This window comes from Babylonia areolata, chromosome 1 (assembly GCF_041734735.1).
Source record: "Babylonia areolata isolate BAREFJ2019XMU chromosome 1, ASM4173473v1, whole genome shotgun sequence".
NCBI lineage: Eukaryota > Metazoa > Mollusca > Gastropoda > Neogastropoda > Buccinidae > Babylonia > Babylonia areolata.
Genome location: NC_134876.1, coordinates 72,581,866 through 72,604,729, shown reverse-complemented (window position 1 = coordinate 72,604,729; position 22,864 = coordinate 72,581,866). Strand labels below are relative to the sequence as shown.

The 22,864-nt window shown below is 40.1% G+C and overlaps 1 protein-coding gene across 1 annotated transcript in view; it reads left to right on the top strand.

The window, feature by feature from the left end:
• Nucleotides 1–454: 454 nt before the first annotated feature.
• Nucleotides 455–22,864, top strand: part of LOC143287145 (katanin-interacting protein-like) — a 51,175-nt gene continuing 28,765 nt past the window's right edge. The window contains 16 exon segments of the mRNA XM_076595093.1: nucleotides 455–589; nucleotides 2,472–2,536; nucleotides 3,641–3,711; nucleotides 4,793–4,941; nucleotides 5,396–5,563; nucleotides 6,025–6,080; nucleotides 6,725–6,886; nucleotides 11,033–11,098; nucleotides 11,875–11,988; nucleotides 15,645–15,816; nucleotides 17,012–17,173; nucleotides 18,433–18,596; nucleotides 19,635–19,768; nucleotides 20,494–20,623; nucleotides 21,530–21,718; nucleotides 22,386–22,508. Of these exon segments, the coding sequence (XP_076451208.1) occupies nucleotides 577–589; nucleotides 2,472–2,536; nucleotides 3,641–3,711; nucleotides 4,793–4,941; nucleotides 5,396–5,563; nucleotides 6,025–6,080; nucleotides 6,725–6,886; nucleotides 11,033–11,098; nucleotides 11,875–11,988; nucleotides 15,645–15,816; nucleotides 17,012–17,173; nucleotides 18,433–18,596; nucleotides 19,635–19,768; nucleotides 20,494–20,623; nucleotides 21,530–21,718; nucleotides 22,386–22,508 (1,938 nt within the window). The 5' untranslated portion in view covers nucleotides 455–576.

Genomic DNA, 22,864 nt, shown 5'->3' with positions numbered 1-22,864 from the left:
TTGTTTTGTTTTGTTTTGTTTTTTGTGGGTTTGTTGTTGTTGTTGTTGTTGTTTGTTTGTTTGTTTGTTTGTTTTGTTGGTGTTGTTGCTGTAGTTGTTTTTTTGTGTGTTTTTTTGTTGTTGTTTTTTTTTGTTTTTTGTTGTTGTTGTTGTTGTTTTTGTTTTGGGGTTGTTGTTTTTTTGTTTGTTTTGTTTTGTTTTGTTTTGCAAATAAACAAGTACGCACGTGCCAAACTCAAAACCGAGGAGTGTCCTTTCGTGAGGTAGAAGTCTCATCAAACGTCAGTTTACAAGTAAGTCTAATTTAATGTTACAGTTAGCTGTCAGCGATTTCATTGCAAACAGTTGCTTTCGCATATAAGGATCAGCCCGTACGCTTTCACACTTCCTTGAAACTGAAACTGAAAGCTTCGTGACCTTTCCGATCCAGTAATTCTTCAAAGACACTGCGCATGCCCGATGACCCTCTGATTGCTTTGGAATGTCCGCTCTTTTCCACAGTTTGTGTACAGTGTATCCATGTGTTCCAAGCACCACAAAATGTAAACTTGTGTGAACCAAAAATACGATATTGAGATGGATGGGCCACGTAAGTCACAACATCTTTAATCAGCAAGGATTTGCCTTCTGTTTTGCTTTTGTTGTCATTGAGACCGCTGATAAACGAACATGCAAGACATGTCACGTCTGGTACCAGATTTTAGTGGCGAACGTCCACTAGTACTTGAGAAGACTGAGTCGGAACATCGAGAGATCTTAACAAATCAGTTTGACATATTCAGGAAAATTGTCCGTAATTCTTTGCTTTAAGCTATTGTTTCTAAATGTCGATATGGTGAGATCGTGACATTGATTTTCTTGCCTGACAAAGCGCTCGCCTTCAACTTCTTGTTCGGTAGGTTGCTCGGTTTTGATCATGTAGCGGCACTGTCCAGGGAACACAAACACACAAACACATCTTCATACATATGCGCACATTAAAATTTTTTTTTTTAATTATGCTTGTGCACATATACACTTATACAGCACAGCTTATGTTGCCGAGAAACCGTTTTGGACCCATTCAACATTAACTTACCCACTTTTTTTTTCTTTCTTTTTATCAAAGGAAAGGAAAGGTTCATGCTGTCGTGCCAAGCGACCATGATTTTAACTTGATATTTTTTCTTTTCTTGTTTTAACCACATTCTGCATATAAATGGCCAAACTGATGATAGGAAGAGTGCATCTATTATTGATATCAGTTAGATATAATTTGTATGCATACACAGATGATACATTTACAATTATGAAGACACACATTCACAAGCAAATACACACACACACACACACACACACACACACACACACGTGCAAACGTACACACATCACTATTGTCAGTCACAGACACACACACTTATTTTTATGTACATCACATGCACAAAGGGATGGGGTGGTAGGCTTGGGGAGGAGAATCAAAACTAGAATATTCAGTTTTTTTCTACCAAGCCACACAACACTTGAAGCTGTCTAGATGAGATTATTACATGGATACTTATGCCACATGGACAGTCAGTCATAAAGCACGTCTTCTCATTGAGAAACCAAGCTTTAAGCACTTTACAAACATGGAGACATTTGCAGAACAGGCTGCCTACATGGATAGAGCTGAGAGCTACCTTTGGGCGCTTATCATTTTCTTACTGTGCATGCACACACACACACACACACACACACACATACACATACACACACACACACACACACACACACACACACACACAAGCTGTGTATGGTATTGTTTCAAAACCCACGTTATGCTGACATGGATTACAGGATCATTAGCATGGGTATTTGATCTTCTTCATGTGTGCACACACAAAGGGGGTTCAGGCACAAGCAGGTCTGCACATTTGAGATTGGAAAATTACCCTTGACTCACCACATGTGCCAGGGATCAAACTCAGGAATCTTGGATGAAAAACCAGAACTCTAACCATTTGGCCACTGCACAGTCACACACACACACACACACACACACACACACACACACACACATATATATATATATATATATATATATATATATTCATGCATTTTAGACTGTGGACATTGAATCTTTGATACAGTTATAGGGAAAATGATAATAATAATAAGGCAACATTAACTGATACTGCAATTTTTTGTATGTCAGAGAATTTTCATTTTAGATACATTCTCACAAATGTGCAATGCCAGTGTGTGTTTGCCAGAATTTATCTTTTATTTTATGTCTAATTTTCTGTACTCTCCCTATAATTAATTTCCTTTCCACATCCCCTTCTTTTTCCCCCTTCCCCCATGTTCCTTAACTCCATGCTTCAATTCATCAGGTATTGTGTGTGTGTGTGTGTGTGTGTGTGTGTTAATATTAGCAGATTTTATACTGACCAACATCTAGTTTTAAATATAAAAAAGTAGATATTGTCCATTATTTTTTATTTATATTTCAGGTTCTACATCCAAACACAGAAAAAAGTGGGACCAAGAAAAACCCAGTCAGGAAATGCCTATCAATGTAAGTGTTACTTAAGACATAGATATCTTTGTGGCAGTTTGAATTATAATCAACTTCAAGCTCTTCAACCCTGGGAGTTTCGAGCCTCAGCAGCTTCCCTGTCAAACTGATGCAGAAACACGCAGAAGATATCCTGAAATCGACTGCTATTTCTTCCATATTGACACATGTGAACACAGCCAAAAATACTGTAGAAGTTAATTCCCTTTGCTAGTGGTTTATATATAACTACATGTGTAAGAACATGGAAACCTTTTTAATGAAACAAATTTCATTGCCAGAGCAGTGCTTGGGTGCAGGGTTTTATAAGTTAATGGAGCAACAGAGTGGATCAATATTAAAATCAAAAATGGATCCAGTAGGGTAGGCAGTTTAGCTTAGCACCTTACTTTATTCAGTATGTTTTATTTTGATAATCTGTTGAGGCTGAAATAACCTGTCCTACCCGCAAGTTACCTGTAACTGTATTAGGCCTGGCATATTGTTTAGCAAAATATGCCAGTACTGGTTTCATTTGTTCTGTCCTTCGAACCCTCTTACAATGCCACTACTTCTGTTTCTTCACACGTTTTCTTCATGGAGTACAAGTATCTTAAAGTTGAAGGCTTATTGTATCACAGTTTAAGTGTCAGTGGAGCTGTCAGTACCAGCCTGCCCAGATGCCAACCATCAGAGAAGACCCAGCTCTGCAGCTGGTTATTTCAGTGTTGTTGAGAAATGTCTGTTCTGATTCAACATATGCAGGATACTACCTGCTGTAATGTAGAGTTGTCAGCTGAAGACAATTTTTTCAATCTTAGAACCAGGTTTGACTTTGCGTGAGTGTGCCCATGAAGTGTTGTTTGAACAGTTATTGCATTCTTCATCAGTAGCCTGAACTAAATATGACAGCTGCATTACAGACATTTACAGGTATAGCAGTGGAAGAGAAAGTATTGAGACTGAGGTCACAATGTTAGCCTGCCATGTCAAAGCCACATATTTTGACAATAACTTCTATACTTTGTCAGGTTTTGGGGGGAAGATAATAATGATGCCTATCAAGGGTTGTGACTAATTGTGTAAATCTGATTTTTTTTTTTTTTTTTTAAATGTTTGTTTCAGGCCCGAGCAGTGAAGCAGGAAGTATTGCCTCAGTATGAGGTGTATTTGACCTTGCTGTCAGAGAGGAACAGGTGATTTTTCTGTTTTGTAAAATTTTCTTGCCTTTTTTTCCCTTTTGGTGAAATATGCATATGATATATGCCAGGAACCATTGAGACTGACATTGTTGACCAAGTCAAGTCTACATTTCACTTCCAAAAAATGATCACAATGGCACCAACCAAACAGTTATTTGATATCTCAAACATTCCACTAAGTAACGTTGAACCATCATCATCATGCCTTCTGACAATACACTCTGCCCACGAACAGCAGAAACGTGCAGGCCACTACCTGCAGATATTTTTTAAGAGCCTGCCAGTGCATAGCCTCAACATATCGCTCTTGACCAGTCTGATATTTCAGCAATACATTTTCAACATTTGCAGAGCTGCTTATCTTGAGTTGGGAAGACTTGGTTCCATCAGCCATTACTTAATAACTTATATACTGAAGCAACCAAAACATTAGTGATTCACTCAATCAGCCTGTGCTTTTGTTCTGTCAAAGGTTAACTATTGTAACTCCCTTCTTACTGGCATCCATCCCCCACCCCCCAGACCCCCACCAAAAAAAATAATAAATAAATACACAACATGACAATAGGATCTGTCCCCAGATACATGTTTCTTGAGTAAATGCATTTTATGCGTGTGTTTGCATATGTTATCATATGTAGATGATGAATTGGTGGGGGTTTTGTAGTGGTGGTACTAGGAGTGTGTGTGAGAGAGACTTAAAATGTTTTTCTAAAGTGCTTTGAGCAAATTCAATATGGATGTATACACTATAAAGATGTTCATTGTCATAATGTTCCTGCGCTTTTTGGTCTGTTATGTGCGTGTGTTATTGCGTGTGTTGTATTTTTATGTGTGTAGCTGTGTGTGTATATATATATATATCTGTATTGTTCATGTTCAGTTGGTGCACAAAGTTTTAATTCACTTTCTGTGATATGGTATCCGAGTGCATCAATGCACACATGATTTTCTGTGTCCAACCTTTGTATGTGTGTGTGAATGTGTGTGTGTGTGTGTGTACACATGTTCATGTAAACATGGATATCGGTGGAGAATGTTCTCCTCATGTGTCCCTTTACAAATATTTCCTCAGGTTGCTGAAACAGCTGAGGAAAAAAAATAAACAACAGGTAGAAGAGGAGAGGAAAGAGAAAGGCTTTGCCATCTACATCAATGGTGCGAATCAGGATGTGTCTGCAAACCATGATTCCCATTCTCGCCCTCGAGTCAAAACAGCAACAGGTTTGTTAGACTGGCATGCCTTTGTTTGTTTTTCTTTGTTTCCCTATTGAATTTTGAATTGTTATTTATTTATTGCTTCTGTTACAGACCAGGTTTGTCAAGGTGGCATGTTTGTTAAATATAGCATGTGTGGCAATTTTTTTTTTTTTTTACACAAAGTAAGTCACTTTAGTGACCAAGCATATTTCTACACTAGTTATTTCTTTTTCTTTTCTCTTTTTTTTTGCTTGCTTCAAAACGTCAGATACACAAGTTAAAAGTTGTATGATTTATTGTAACAGTGTTAGTGGTTTCTACAGCACAAACATAGTAAAGCATGAAACCATGCCATCCATCTGGAAAAAAAAATAAATAAAATAACAAACCCGCAGTATTGGGTAGAAAAAAGAAAAAGAAGAACAAATGAAAAAATAAAAATGGCATGAGTAACAAAATATGTTTTTGCCTCTCTCAGAATCAAGGAATCCTGCTGTTGTCAAATTGCAAGACCTGCAGAAAAAGGAGTCGGATCAGAGCAAGCGGCGTGCTAAAACCGCACCAGCCAGGGAACGGCGGAGAAACTGGAATCTGGCTTCTGTCGACATCAACACTTCTGAAGGAAGCAGGCGCCTGAAAGCTCCAGGTAACGAAGGAAACATTGTAGTTCACAGATCAGGATTTGAATGAATTTCACCTTTGTTCATCCATCTATAAGTCACTGTTCTGTCAGCAAACATTTCATTCTCTTTCTAACTCTTTTACCGCCAAGTTTCTGTGTGGAAAAAGCTCCCCAGATCCAAATATTCTAGCGATGATGCTCTCAGTCACAGGCTTCGGTTCATGTCAAAACAACACAGTGGACTTGCTCACTTCAAACTCATTGTTCTATTGGTGGGATATTGGCTGCAGCTGTCAAGCATTGTTACAATGTGAAAAATGTGACTAAGTCACATATATCGGTACACTGTCTAGTCAACTAAAATGGTTGTTTTTAACATATGTATGTATGGCTGGGAATGCTTTAACAGAAAATAATTTTGATGAGGAAAAATACTTTTTATATCCTTGGGCATTGTATAAAGTTCTTTGTTCTGTTTGTTTCAGAAATATTAACTGGGAAATATGAAGACGACTTTGAAGAAATTGGACCAGATTATGACGTAAGATCATTTGTGTTTGAAGTGTGTCCTACCCTGTTTAGTAAGCTGAGATGCATGTATTGGTCAAAATGAATGTGTTAGTCTATTAAAATCTGCAGTTTTGAACTATTTGTTAAATTTATATCTGCATATTTCCTTAATTTCTGTTGAATAGTTAGATTGATGATCTGAGAGTCATAATCACCAGGAATATAAATCCATAGCTGAATTTGCTTTTGTTTCTCTTAGAGTGTATGTATTGACATGAAGAAAGGTGACATCTTCTTTTTTGTTGTTTAGTTCTTCACCAGTATAAATGTAAATGAGTAATGGCAAGAAAGTGAATCAGAATACCTGTACTTGTACAGTAGTGTGAAATCAAACATGATGTCTTAACCCCTTTACTGCTGCTGATGCTCTTCAGTTAAGGGCTGTTGCCTCACTGAGGTAACACGGAGCTCATGGGTCAGGATCTCAGTCATCATTGTTTATTTGGACTTCTTGTTGACATCACATCGCTTTTATTCAGAAAAAAATCACATTCCGCCGATAGAAAGTTCACAAAAACTAGTAATTGCCCTTCAGATACATGCTACACTGATTTCATTTCATCAAGGTACAGCAAAGTCAAGGGGTTGACATGGTTGTTGCTGTGTTCCATGTAGGATGGTGACAGTGATGCTGATGAGGTTGGGGACAGCCTTAGCAGCTCCACATCATCGCTGTCAACGTCACGGCGTCAGAAAGTCAGTTACTTGAAGCGCAAGGCAGCCGCCAACCGAGAAGTGCAGGAGAACACTGTGACTTTGACACTGGATGATGTCCATGTAAGTGTGCTTTGGGGTTCAGTAGACACACACACACATGTGCACACACACTTGCATGTGTTCACATTGGTCATTGCTTTAACGTCTGCTCACTAAAGTGCTTTTAGACACCAAAAAAACCAACCAAAAAAAAAAAAAAAGGATTATCATGTGCACATTTTAGCACATGCTGATAAGTTAATTTATATATATGGTTTTATAACCATGCCTGTTTCTTCACTTGCTCATGAACATACATATATGGGTTGTTATTTGTATTTCTGACTCGTTTGTGAAGAGGTGGCCTAAAAACAGTGCATCCAGCAAGAAAGCAAGTATTTATGGGTTGAAATCCCATGTGGACTAGGATTTTTGCTACCCCACACATTGGATCTTGAGTTTCTGGATGTCTGGATGCTAGTCTCTTAGTGACCTGAAAACTCTGGAAAAGCATACATTTACCAACAGAAAAGATTTTTTGTCAGTAGGCTGTGCTGCACTTTGGTGACATGCTCTCTCCAGGGAAAGTAGTCCAAATTTTACACAGAGAGATCTGTTGTGATTCAGTGATGAAAGTCTTCATTACAGACAAATACACATTTCAGTTTCGTTGTGCTTTGTGAGACGCATCCGTCCTCGTCAATATGCCATTCTCCCGAGTGTAGAGGAAAACAGTTATTTCCCAGGCCTTCTGCTACTAGTGAGGAGTGGAAGAGATGGACTTAGGGTGATTGTCTCCTGCCCAGTGGGCAGTTTTTGGGCCTGCTAAAACTTGGAAGGAATGAAGGGCATGTGTGTCCGGAGTGACACCTCTAAGCTGGAAGTGCCTCATCCCTCCTTGTACCAGGTTACGGCATCTCTAGCCCTGTGGGTGATTGTTGTAGGCAAATGAGTTGGGTTGCCTTGTCCCTCCATGCACCAAGGGAGGGCATCATTAGCCCTGTGGGTGGGAAGGGAGTGTGTGTGGGTCCCTAAGGACCAGCCACTACTGATTATGTGAAGGAGCATACATTCAGGTGTGAATGAGGCAGTTTTGTCTGTGAGTGCAGTCGTCCTCCGAAAGCAAGGTAGGGATGACTTTATGAAAATGAATACATATATGTGCAATGGGATTATAAACTTCTAATAACTCAAGTGAAGGTGTGAGGAATATGCCAACGACATGACAGAGATTGAGTCATGAGAAATAAGCGGCTGTATAAGCAAACGTGTAGCGTGCACAGATATACCCAAGTAAATAGGTAAGTGTGCATAATCCGTAATGGGAAGGAATCTGTGTATGCACCTATATATAAGAGATGTACATACGCATATTAATAAAGTGCCAGTATGTAGACACAGAGAGATCTGGGCATGTGAACAGAATGACGCAATTGCAAGTGTGTCTTTATTGCTATGTAGGGAATCTCAATGAATAGAGATAGAAATAAAATTGCACATGTTAATATGAAAGTCGTATGAACCTATCCCGTAAGCGCACACACATGTGTATACTGAGGGATAAGTATACATCTATAAGTGTAAATAGAAATGTGTATAAATGTAGCAAGATATTGTATATATATATATATATCTCTCTCTATCTCTCTCTATCTCTCTTCCTCCCTCTAAATATATATATATATATACAATATTTTTTATTGTTTTTTTGTTGTTGTTGTTGTTTTTCTTGTTGTTGTTGTTTTGATAATAAAAAGAATAGATGGGGTAATATTGTGATTTATTTCCTGTTATTGTGTATAACCAGAAGAGAATGGTAATAAGGATGGTTGCCTGCAGAGGACTGTGTTCAAGTGTGGGGGGATGAAGAACCCCAAAGTTCAGTGGCCAATAGCCTGAGAAACAGCAAGAAAGGTGCAGTTGCTATGCAAAGTTGTGTAAAGTCCATGAATGGGCATCAGGACCCAATGAGAAACCGAAAAAAAAACATCGTTGGTGGACAGCACGGGGGGCAGGAGTGACGTGCTGTGTCGGTAAAAGTAACTACAGCGTCAACCGCCTAGGTTACAAAATGCGGAGTTGCCTCCCTTGGCGCCGACAATCGTCGAAAAGGATGGTGTCTTTAGAGCACATATCCCCTGGTGCGACGTGTCCTCGCTGTAGAGGGAGGAGTGTCATGCTGCGTGTGAGAGTCTGTGGTTCGATGCCACCATAACCGACACAGGTGAAAACGGCCGCAAAGGGAATAATGATAATGTCCCTTAGTGCCGTGGGCATCCCAGCCCGAATCGGTCACCATCGGACGTAAGACGGTCGGGGCATGTGGCAAGACGGCACCGTATTCCAGCGTTACGGGCGTCGTGGACGAGGGGGTGACAAGTCCGTCGGCTTGCCGTGGGATGTGCATCCCCCTGTAGCTGAACGGCGGTCCAACCTCGCAAATAGCTCCTGCGAGAGGACCGACGTTCAGCTGTTGTGTGTTGACGGATAAAGGGATAGACAAGATCGGCCCGAGCACTGCCAAGAGGCAGGATCGAGTTATCAAGAGGCACTCCGACGTGGAAGTGCCGATATTAGTCTGGGTAACAGCAGAGTTAGGCGATGGGGCAGGAGAATCCAGCACTGCCGAAGTTCAATGGGCCGTGCATGTACCTGCTCTGTGGGCGAGGGGCGGTGCAGGCGCAAGGTGTGGCACGGGGAAGCAGAGTGGTGCATAATTGCTGCAGCACGTTAGCAGTGAGTTGCTGATTGTTTGGTTGAGCAGCTTTCTGAGACGCTATTAGTGGATGGGAAACAGCAGCAATCGGCGATGTGGCAGATGGGGTCATCACCGCAGAGCTTGGTGGGACCGTGCACGCACCCGCACTGTAGGCGAGGAGCAGTGCCGGTGCAAGGGAAATAACTGCAGCGGTCACCGGTAAGGGTGCTGAAGCAGGGGTTGCCTCCCTTGGATCGGGCGCTCCGGACAAGGAGAGGGGTGCACGCATATGGGCAAGCGTGTCCCCTAGTGGTCCAACTTCCTCTCTACACCAGGGGAGGGCATGCATACGCGCCTCGGTCGCCATTGGATCTGAGACGGTCAAGGCATGCTGCGTGGGGGGTCGCGTGATCCAATGTCACGGCCGCCACCACGGACACATCGCACATAGGACCCAGTCTAGCGTGCAGATCCACAACAAGCTTTTTTTGTGTGTGTGTGTGTGTGTGGTGTTGTTTCCCTAAAGGGAATGTGGCACATTCCATTGGTGCAACTGTGGGTATGGGTAAAGAGATAGAGGAGGTCGACTCGTACACTGCCGACTGGCAGGGCCGAGAAAACGCGGATCACGTCGAGTGCATTCGCGGATCGATAAAAATGACATTAAAGGCAACACTGACCTGAGTGTGTGGCAACAAACCTCTAGAAGTCACCAGAGGAGGTGTAGGAGGTGGTGGAGGTCTGGAGTCGACCAGAGGGAGCGGAGGAAGTGGAGGAGGCAGCGGGTTGGCGTTGTTGAGAGGGCCAAGAGTAGAGGGCCCAGAGTGTCAGCGAATTGATTGTGACAGCGCCTTCATTATAACACGATTGCCCAATCGAGCTACGTAATTATGTGACCTGGTTGGAGACATAATTTGACAAAAAACAAGAACGCCAGAGGATCGACAGACAGGCAGAAAACACGAAAAAAACTTAGCAGTATGAAGAGCACAGGAACAGGGGTCATGATGGCTGCCGGAAAAAGAGGGTGCTAGCCAGCAGGACAAAGGGGAGGTTACCTACTTCCAGGAGGTTATCGGCCGTAGTTGCTTTTGTTTTCTCCGCATAGGCGGATAGTAGTTTGCACAGGACAGGAATGTCAGACCCCTGCCGGAGTCTGCACAAGTTGGGTCACGGTAAGTATATTATTTAAACGTAATTTTAGATAGAAAATTTCCTTTTACACACATACATACAACACACAAACACATGCCTGTTAGCAAGAAGACAATGCCTGCAAATGCACATTTGTATACGTACATAAATGCATATATACAAACTACATGTACATGAATGTACTTGACTAAATCACAGTTGCACAAGATTTCAGCTCACATGCTCACACACACACACACACACACACACACACACACACACACACTCATATTTACACCCACAGATTTTTGTTTATCTTTAATAAATTTTTACTTCAATTTTTACAGCAAGTTTAGAAGAGAACAAACGGAAAAGGTTTGTCTTCTCTGTTACAGAAACTGCGTCAGAGTTTACAGAAGAACGTTGGTATTCGACAAAGCATGTGTCTGGATGTGACATCGGTGAGTGCCGTTCAGTTTGGGTGATTGCTATTTGTCTGCTGTGTTAGCATGAATTCACCACCAATCCTGATGTGGGCTGTGAACAACAGTATCTGATTGATCTCACTGATAAATTTGTCTTGAGTGTACTCACTCATAAAGTCATCCGCATGAAATCACAGATTAATTTCCTAGTGCAGCTTAGCGATATTAAAAGGTAAATGAATACATAATTAGAAACCATTTTCATGTGTAAAATAGTTTAAAAGTTATAATGTGCGGTCAGCTGAGGGAGAGATTCATGTACAGTCGACTGGGGGAACCTCTCCCCATTCACAGTATACACCACACTCATTGGCACAAATTTGTTGAAGTAAAAAGGATTGGACTTGTGGTTGTTGTTTTGGGTGTTTTTTTTAAATTACATGTTTTTGTTTTTAAGCAATAATGGGTTGAATTTGAAGATCCTTGGCATTTTTAAGATTCAGTCTGTACAAGTCTTTGGAGTAAAAAGTTCATAAATTACATGTAGATTTTATAGTTCTCAAATGAAATTAACTTACACAGAATGAGAATAGAGGGGTGAAATGTTAATGAGACCAGGAATGTTTTCCTTAATAGAGAAGTATGGTAACTTTAGCTGTCTTTGGAGCATAGTTTAGTCACCAAAAAAAAAAAAAAAAATTGTGGATTGGTTTCTTTAGTTAACTTTTTTTCTTTTTTTTTCATCCATGACTTGACAATATTTTAGCACCAGATATTGAACACTGGTCGAACATCGCTTGTTCTTCACACAGGTTTCAGAGGATGCCTATTCATCCCAGCTTTTCTGTGACTCTGGCAGCGACCAGAGTGAAGACTCGTCGACTGATGAAGAGATAGAAGAGTTAGATACATTAAAAGCGAAGCAGGTCTGTTGACAAGCAGTTGGCATGATTCCCTGTTGTTCTTGCACATCTGCCAGTCCTGTTTACTGTCTGTCTGCATGGAACAGCTGGCAAAGCTTTTTTTGTGGATGTGGGAACCTTCTGTAAATGGAAATAAAGAAAGCTCTGTTAAGGCTTTGATGTTAGCTGTGATGTAAGTGTGGCTATGGTGGAGTTATAGACAGATGTTCTTGTACGGTTAGGGTGGAGTTATAGACAGGTGTTCTTGTACAGCACATGTGGCTAGGAAGGAATTATAGACAGGTGTTCATGTACACTGCATGTGGCTTGGAAGGAAATATAGACAGTTGTTCTTGCACAGTATATGTGACTGATGGAATTATAGACAAGTGTTTTTTGTACATCACTTATGGCTGTGGTGGAAAAAAAGTTAGGTGTTCTTGTACAGTGCTTGTGGCTGTGGTTGAATCAAAGACAGGTGTTCTTGTGGCTGAGGTGGAATTAAAGGCAGGTGTTCTTGTGGCTGGGGTAGAATTAAAGGCAAGTCTTCTTGTACAATAGAACGGCAGTTGTTCTTGTAGAATTAAAGGCAGGTGTTCTTATACAGTGGAATAAAGGCAGGTGTTCTTATACAGTGGAATACAGGCAGGTGTTGTTATACAGTAGAATTAGAGGCGGGTGTTCTTGTACAGTGGAATTAAAGACAGGTGTTCTTATACAGTAGAGCTAAAGGCAGGTGTTCTTGTACCGTGGAATTTAAGGCGGGTGCTCTTGTACAGCGGTATTAAAGGCAGAAGTTCTTGTACTGTGGAATTAGAGGCAGGTGTTCATGGAGATTGCTTGTGGCTGTAGTGGAATTAAAGTAGGTGTTCATGTACAGTAGCATAACAAAACCGGTGTTCTTGTACATTGTTTGTGGCTGTGGTGGATTTAAAAGCAGGTGTTCTTTTACAGTGGAATTAAAAGCAGGTGTTCTCGAAAATTGCTTGTGACTGTGAGGGAATGAAAGGCAGGTGTTCATGTACAGTGCTTGTGGCTGTGGTGAAATTATGGATGTTTTCATATTGTGGGCAAGCTCTTTTGGCAAGTGGGTCTGTTCAGTGTGATGTCTCGTGGTATCCAGCACATTGTATATTGACTATAACTTCATTTCTTTGAATGGTAAGATACAGAACAGTTTGTACTTTACTAACATCTTGGGTTTATGGGTGGAAAAAAGAACACATTTTCTGTGTTAATGTGTTAATGGTTGATAACTATTAACAGTTGTTATGTTTCTTGAAAAATGCTCACTTGTATGTTCTTTAATTTCCAATAAAATATCATAAAATAAAAAAATTTTAAGCATGATATTTATTACTTTTATTGGGCTCAAGTATTCATTTTAACAATTAATGGTTATTGTATATGTTTGTGCCTGTGTATTCATTCCCATATGTATGAATTTTGTCCATGTAAATTTTGCATGTGTGGATATATGACTGGGTGTTTGTATATATGGGGGAGAGGGATAGCTTTATATGTGCATGTTTGTGTATGAATGCTCATACATACATGTTTAGTACATCTTTAAAATCACAAGATCTGTTTTGTTCTTCTTTTTCTTTTATATAACAAACTGTACAAGTCATTGTAATTCACATACATTCTCCTGTGTTGCAACTCACATTATCCACATAGACTTTGAGCAAGCAATACTACAGTTATAATTCATACATTTTCAGAGCTGACATTTTTGTAACTTCAAACAAATGAAGACTTACTTACAGCCCTTTATTTTCTGGCATGTAGGCATGAAAGAAAATAATGACAAAAGTGAACCAGTTTGTTCTGAATGTTGCTTTACTGTGCACACATGTGAATCGTAATGAACCATGACATCTTTTACTCACAGCCTTGGTCTGCATACTCCGCCTGTAAATGACCAATGTCATGTATACATACTGACATAACTCTTTCCTGTATTATTTATTTTATTCTGTGTTGTTTTATTATTGTTAATTTAATGAAAAGAGATTCCACTGTCTTGTAACTGTTCAAGTTGCTCACAGCATTTCTGTTGTTGACACAGGCTGTAAAGTTGTTCTGTGCCTCGGAATCTGAAAGCAGTGACAGTGGGGGAGATGAGATGGCAGACGAGTGTAGACTTCCCCTGAGTATATCAGACTTGGCTAGGCCTTGTGTTGAATGCAGTGAGGAGGAGGATTCCATTCAGGAAGAACTTGACTTCCCGGGCAAAAAGACCATTGGTTTTCTGCCCCGCAAGATTAGTTCTTCCAGCGAGGATGAGATTGAAGAAGAGTTAGATCTTCCGCCACTCAAGGTGGACTCTTTCTTCCGGCCGATTAGTAGCAATGACGTTGAAGAAGAAATTGAGGAGGACTTGTGCCTTGTTGAGGTTAGAATCGTGTTGGTGTGTGACCTTTCAGCACAGTGTTCTGCAGGCATCACTGGTTTGGAATATTGTTTTTGCTTTGTTTAAGGTGGTTATCACCTGTTCTGTTTTGGTGGTGTGGTGTTTTGGAAATATGGATACGCTTGGCTAGATTGATGGGGTGTGAAGCGCATGGTGGACTGGCTTTTGTCTTGATCATGTTTCGTTTGACCTGTTGGTGAAATGCATGCTGTTTCACTGTTGTGATGCTGATTTCATTGTTTTGGTTTTACACTTCACTACAGGGTGTGTGAAAACCTTTGAGTCTGCTTCACTTTCAGGACAAAATGGTTTTATCTAAACAATTTTTAACATTGGGCATTTTTTATTTAGATATTACAGATGTGTAACCTTTGGTACTGTTAATAGATGGTTTTATTCCAGAAGTACAGGAGTGAAAGGTATATGTATCTTAAGGTTATGTTGTTGTTTTTCTGGAAGAAAAGAGAACAGTTGTAATTTAGAGGGTATTGCATTATAGTATCCAAAATGCTTTGTAATGATAAAATGAAGGCTTATATGTAATATCAAGTGAAAGCTTTGTCTCTTTAGTCTTTTTCTGTTTTGTTGGGTTCATGTATATTCTGTTTCTGTCTGTCTTCTCTGATCTTCAGTCTTTACGCCTGTCTGCCCAAAGTTTTATCTATTAAGAAATTAAAATAATAAGAGATAAAAACAATTTTTGACTTACAGATGATTCCATATAATGTCATTGTCTGCTGGCAGGTCTTCCTGTATGAAAGGTGCTATTTTTAAAAGGGCATTGCACTCAGTCAATGAAGTGAAACTACAAAGCACATGTGCAAACAATTGACAATAGTTTTCAGAATGATTCAGGAAACGGTTCTTATTGTGTATTCATTATAATCAAAATGTGACTCAGTTGTTTAGTTTCAGATAAATAATTCTCAATAGTATGTGTGTTCTGTTACCAGAGTCATAAGGTCTTGCATGGTTTCATAAAGAAAAGGGAGAATGTGATCACGTTTTTACTGAAGCTGAGTCATTTTTGCCAAGATAAGTTTGGTGACGAAGAATATTCATGTTGAATTAATGCATAGACTTTTTGTCTTTTTTTCCTGTCTGTCTCTTTTTCTGTCTTTCCCTTTCTTTCTTGTGTGACAGTCGTCTGTTACTTGGACAGTTTGAAGCATGAACATAGATTGGCTATATACAATTTTCATTTGTGTGAAGATGCAGATGAAGATTTTCACATTTGAAGACAATGGACTGCTCGAAATCCCAGGATGAGTCAGAAGAGGAGAGAGAGGCGACCATAGCTGAGGAGGATGAGATAGAGGAAGACTTGGTGCCTGCCATGGACAGTGTCTGCCTGAACGACAAGGGGAAGTCACCCCCGTTGTTCGCACCCATGGACACTGTTGTGCTGGAATTCGCTCCCCCTGTTGACAGAAGAGGTAACCGCAGACAGGAGAGAGAACTGTCTGATTTTTTTTTTTCCAACAGAATACACTCTGTGGACCTGACTTTCAAAAAATTGTGAAGAAAAAAGGAATCGACTCACTGCAAGCATTTTAAGAAATACTGAGATAAGGAATATTGGTTCATCTGTGGTGACAAATATTCCATCTCCTCCTCTTGTACCCACTCTTCTTCTAGACTTTATCTAAGTGAGCCCTTCTTCCTTGAAGTACTATTTTGACTTGCCAGCTGTGTTACAGTATGCTTTATTAAAAGGATATTTTCCTTGGTAAAATTACATTTAATATAAAATTCTTACTGTGGTTCATGCAAATACCTTCACTTACTCCCTGCTAAACGGACCATTTTGTCTCGTTCGTCACAGGTTTGATTGGATGGTACCTGAACAGAGGCAGTGTTTGAGTATGCATAGATCGAAGGGCCCTTTTGGGTGTTCTTTCTGTCTGATTACAGACTCATACATGATATGAGGAAGGATAGCAAATTGTTGTCGCTTATTGCCCTTGTGAGGCAAGTATGTTAAATGTACAATTTTTTTCAGGAAAATTTCTTCTTCCTATTTTTTTCTTTCTTTTTTCATGCAAGAGAGAAGCTAGGGTAAAGATACTGGGACAATATCCTCACTTGTGCAACATTGCTTTTTGAAGACTGTAGAATGTGGTTCGGTGAAAAACAGACATTCCTCAGTCTGCTTACTGACAGAGGTTACCAACTATCAAAATGGTCATCAATCATATGTTTGTGGTCAAAGAAATGTGAACCTTAAGAGACTTAATTGGTGGGAAAAATAGAGAAAGTCAGTCCCTTCAGGATTTTTTCCCCCTCTCTATTGCTTTTACTATTTGTCTTCTGTTTTATGACAACAAAGTGTTTGTACTTTTTGTGTGTGTGCATATGTGTGTGTATCCATGCTCATCAGTTGTATGCATACAAGTTCTTTGAAGATTTCTGTACTTAGATTTATAATTTTGTGAGTTAGTGTGCAGTTGCTCACATGCATATAGGCATGTGTGGTGAGCTGAGAGGGTAAGGAAAACAGAAAAACTAAAGTCGGGAAGGATGGGGCATATTGTTATATTGTCTCAGAAGTTTGTTGCAAAGAACCCAGTATTGCAGTCTTGACATCATATCAGATCATTGTATCTGACCTTTGACACAAACTATTTCCAGGAAAAGTGGAGAAGAAGAGTCTGATGTTGGCCAGAAAGAAGGACTCAGTTTCAGACTTTCCAGCCAGATCACGGACACCATCATCGTCATCCAAACCTCCATCTGCTGCTTTATCCATTCGCAAATCTTCCTCCAGTGGCTCTGTGGAATGTGCAAACCAAGGTGAGTGCTGAGTGCCGTGCATTAGCAGATCCCAGCATTCCTCTGACACATCCTTCTTCCTTTCCTTTTTTTTTTCATTTTGTTGTTCTAATGTAGCATGCTCTGTCACCAAGTACCATGCTGTGGTGAAGGTTCTGCAGAAATCTGTCAAACCGTTTGACAAGAAACCATAGAGCACTAAGTCTGGTATCTGGAAGTCTGAGTGGTTCATTTGAATCAAGTGATACTGTTAATGGAAATTGAAAGGTTGGGTTTATTATAAGGTCAGGCATCTGCTTACTTTTCTTTCTCTTTGTGGTGGTGTTTTTGTTTGTTTTTTATCAGCAGATGTGGTATGGTATATATGGATGTGTCTGCATGCTCTTACAGCTCCTTGAAACTGACACTAAAGGGCCGCAAATGAGTTGATTAGAGGTAACTGGTGATGTCAAACGACATTACGTCATTGCAAGGAATTGAAGGACACCAAGTCTGCTGTCTAGAGGTGTGACTGGTGACATTGTATGACATGAAGCTGCTCAGTGTGGAATAAATCATGACAAAGAATGATGTTCAGTGAGCAGTCTTACTCCATCTGATCATGATAAAGTAACACTCCATCACCAACTGCTCACATTTTTAATACAGACTACAGCAACTTTCCCAGCAAACATTGCAAACTACCTGTCAAAGGAGTGTGCCGCATTGGTACAGACAGGGAGGTAATAATATACTAAGGAGGGTCACTAGCCTCACCTACTTTTGATTTCTTCAAATCAGATGCAGTTCTTAGAAAAAAAAATTTCCTTTTAAAGATACCAATGCAGGCCACAAAAGTGTACTTTGTTAACTGACAAAAACTGAGAACTGTTCTGTCAGAGTCAGATGATTATCTGCCAACACAGTTCTGGGTTCCAATCCTGGTCTCATCCTATCTCCCAAGTTTGACTGGAAAATGAAACTGGGCATCTACTCATTTAGATGATGCGATAAACCAAGATTCCATGTGCAGCACACACTTGGAACACAGAAAAAGAACCTATAGCAATATAAGTGTTGTCCTCTGGCAAAATTCTTTTGAAGAAATCGACTCTGATAGGTACACAAATATATATGCATACACTCAAGGCCTAACTAAGCGCAGTAGGTTATGCTGCTAGTCAGGCTTCTGCCCACTATGGTGTAGTGTATGTAAATTTGTTTGAATGCAGTGATGCCTCCTTGAGAAACTGAAACTGAAGTTACCTGACTAAAACCTAAAACTGTTCTGTCAACACCAGCACCATCCAAGTCTCGGCCAACGTTGTCTGCTGGCCGTCGGAGCACAGAGACCAAAGAGGACTCCAAGGCTGAGGCGTCAGCTGTGCTGAAGGCCATGCAGGAGGAAAATCAGCAGGCTGCACGCTTTGTTAAAGGGTCACGACCTCTCCCGGAACCTAGAAAGGTAAGATAAGATACAACTTGATTGTCTGTAAATTCACAGAAATTTGTCTTTTGGCTTGAGTACATGTAACATAAAGCACAGTCACTATCAGAACAGGAATTATTGAAAAATGCATCACAGTAAATTAAAGTACTAAATTCAGTGTTGACTGGGTAGGAAAAACCAAATGTCATTGACTTGTAAGCATCTGTTTCCTTCCTTTTTTCTTTTTTCTTTCATTTTTTTCTCTTTTGTCACAGGTTTGTCAAGATTAAAGAAAGCTATGGCTTGCAGTGATTATTCAAAAAGTATATGCCCCATGCATTTTTTTTCTTTCATATCATTACATGAATTAAAAAGTTGTATTGATGACAGGAAGGCATGAAATTGTAATTCTGCTGTGTTGATTTGCTTTGTTTTATCCAAATAGAAGTTATGTTTCTGATGTTTGGCTGTCTCTGGCGAAAGCATTCCCTCACCATGCAATGTTCTGATCTAAACGGATTTTTTCACATAAACTTACCAGTGACAACTCTTGTGTTGATGCAGATATTTTTTTTTGTTCTTAGATCATGCTGCACATGTCGCATCAAAAATAATCTAACGCCCTATTTCTCACTTAGAAAGGTGAAGAGAGGGGGGGGGGGAATCCACTGTGAGAAAAATATTGGCCCTTTACATGACTTGTTCATCATGTTGGTTTTTTTGCACACCTTACAACTCCACAGACATAAGCTTTCAGTTGGGCCAGTAGCAAAGTGAGAGCTGTATGATCAATGGTTTGTCCACTTCCATAGGAAGTCATATACAGCTTAGCCTTTTATGAAGGACTATGACTCTTAAACTAGGAGGGAAGATTACCCTGGCTCTTAGTGCTGCAGCTGACTGTTCTAAAGCCCTCTTGGCTGAGAGAGCATGGTTGTAACTTTGGCAAGACACTCTCCACAGTAATCAAATTCTAGCCCAGAGTGTCTGAACAGCAGTTGCCTCCTCTGCTGTTCCAGTGGTCATAGTCGGACATGACTATTATACAACTCCACTGCTTTTCATCCCTTGCAGAGTCGGCCAGGGTCAGGACACTCCAAGGCGCCAGTGCCTTCCCCCAAAGTGTCCTCCCAGGAACCAGAGAGGAAGGAGGAGGACGAAGATCCCATGTCCTCCATCGTGCAGCGAGTGCTGGCCATGGCTCCCAGGTCTGTGATCAGTGGTGAATGTGAAGTTGGCGTTTGTTTCATTTCATGGTGTGTACAGCCAGCCATTCTGACCTGAAACGGCCATCTAGGGACTGAACAGTGCAGGGTCGGAAGCATTGATGATGACAGTCATTTAAACATTTAAAGAGCATGATTGTGAAAGAGAATAAGGAATGTTTGGGGCTCTGTTTTCAGTGTCAATGTGGAAGGCAGAGAGTATCAAGAGATTGATTTTTTTTTTTTTTTTTTTTTTTTTTTTTTAATCAAATTGTGGTGGTTCTGCCTCAAATATGAATGGTTGTGATGATCATAAGCATCTAAATATGGGAGATAATTTTGATTGTGTGGATGAAGTATGTGAACTAAATATGGCCAAAGAGTGTGAAGTTTGTGATTATAAATGTGTACTTTAACATGGGCAGACCTTTTGGGAAATATTCACATTTTTGAGTTGGTGTGAGCAGAAACAAGAGTTTGTATTATGACTGTTAGATATTTAATTGAATGTTACATGTGTGCCTGTTGTTTTAGGTTTTGAAGCATGATTGTGTATAGTGTGAAAGTGAGAAAAGGGAGATGTAAGGGAGAAAAAGGAACAAATCAGAGAGGAAAAGTATATCATCCAGTCATGGAAGAGAAAGATGTTTGGGTTTTCATGTGAACAACCTCGTCTGCCATCATTTACATATTAATACTGAACCAGTTTGGGGCTTGTTTTTGTGCAGACAACAGCGAGACCTGATGAAGACTTTGTCAAAGATTGATGAGTCAGTATCAAATAGCAACGGACCGCGAACAGCAGGCAGCAAAGCTGTCAGTCCCACAGCTAAACCAATCAAAACTGCCTTTTCTGAGGTAAACAGGGTGACAAACTGCAACAAACATACACACACACACACACACACACACACACACACACACTTATTTTTTCTTCTTTTTTTTCATTTGACTGTTATAAAGTATGTGTGAAGGCAAGTGCAACACCTAATCTGGAAGAAGAGAGTGACAAAGTCTGAAAACAATCTACTGCAAAAGCCTTATTCCTTGAAACAGCTACCTATTTGTTGTCTTCTCTCTCTCTGAAGACTCCATCAGTCTATATACATGCCCATGCTTGCCAACCTATCTGCTCTGGTGATCAGTCTGTAAGTGCAGAAATGTGATTTCGCTTGCTTTCCAAACCCACTCAACATATGTCCATACAAGTAGGCAACTAACAAATAAAGTTCTTTTCTTCTTCTTCATTGTTTCTAACGTGTTGTCTTTTGACATTTGACTTTCAACTGTCATGAAATATCCTATCAGTTCATTTTACTGATTCGCTTACTCTCCATTTTATTCATGCATTCAATTTAAATTACTCAGACTTCAGTGTCACCAACTTATATTGTATCCAGAATTTCAGTGGTAGACATATTCAAATCGATATATCAGGTTGAATGTACTTTTATAACAATAAATTCTCTGGTTGGGTTTCTCTGCCTTGTTAACTTACTGTCTACTAATATTAGTAATGATTATAATCAATGTATTTTCATAAAGCTGAATCTTTCATGGAAACAAATCAAAGCACTTTCACTCCCAACTTTGACAGGCATGCACAACTCTGAAACAAAGGGATGAAAAACAAAACTCATAAATAGAAAGCTAAAGAAAGTATGGATGGACAGGGGAGGGTGTAAAGGAACTATTCTGGGATATAGATAGGTTTTAAGGTGAGTGCAGGAAATTGACATGTCGTCGTTGATCCGTTACCGACAGTCGGACCAGGTGGAAGTGCGCTTAGAGGTCGTGTCCAACTGGGGTCACGGGTCACGGGTGGGGCTGACAGAGATCCAGCTGGTGCAGAGGTCAGGGTCGCTGATGCCCGTGGTTTCAGCAGGCGTCACCGTGCACGGTGCTCACGCCCAGTCCGGTCCTGTCTCTGTCCTCTTCAACGGCAGAGCCAAGGTGAGGAGTTTCTCTCAGGTTTTTTTTTTTTAGGGTGGGGATGTGGTTGAGTGGAGGAGGATGGAATTAAAAATGTTTCGAGGAGAGCATGTTTGTGTGAAAGAGTTAAAGAGAGAGAGATGTTTGGTTTTCGTTGTGTTTTTGTTATTGTTCTTTTTGCTTTTATTTCTACTTGTCAAAAAGTTATGATGTTTGCTTTACTAGAAATAGATAAAACAAGATAGCAGCATATATGCATGGTTTTACTGAACATTTTTTTAGTATGATTGAACCATATATTGTCACAGAGTTGTTGTTTTTTTCTTTTTGAGCTTTAACTTGCACTTTCAGTTACGGTAAACTTGGCAAGCCGTAACTGAAATTTTAATTGTAATATTAGTATGGATAGATTTGTTCACAGACTTGATGCATATGCATACCCCCTTACTCCTTGCATGTGTCGCACGTGCGCGCGCGCTCACACACACACAGACACTCACGCTCTGTACATATGCACATGTATGCAAACACACTCAAATATATGCATGCACACAGTTACACAACTTGTTCACATGCACCCAATAGATACTGTAAACATAGCCATACACTAACCTTCTTCAGAACAACTGGCACACACATCCAGTTAAATTTGTACTATACTCACACAGCTGTGTGTGTGTGTAACCAGACGACCAAGGAGCGGAACATGTGGACGTGTAAATGGACAGGTCAGCCAATGGAAATCTGCATTCAGGTTCAACAGTCACAGCTGGCTGCTGTCCGCCTGTGGAACTGGAACAAGAGTATCATGGTCAGTATTTGCACTGAAACAGTGGCAGGTAGTCAACAACAATACCAAGTGTTGTTTTTTTCTGTATGGTTAGAAAATAATACATTCCTGATCCAGTTTGTTTGTTTTGTTTTGTTTTGGGGGGGTTGTGTGTTGTTGTTTTTTTGTTTTGTTTTTTGCTGTTTTTTCTCTTGATGGTATATTAGTCCTGTATGTGGTATTAATATGCGAAGAGTATGTTCACAAATTCATTGAAACATTCAAAATAAACACACATACCTGTTCATCCTCTTCAGTCAGGTTTTGTTATTGTTGTTTTGTAGTACTGTTTTTTGTTAAACAGCTTTTATCCAATTGTATGGTTCAGTAGAATGCAT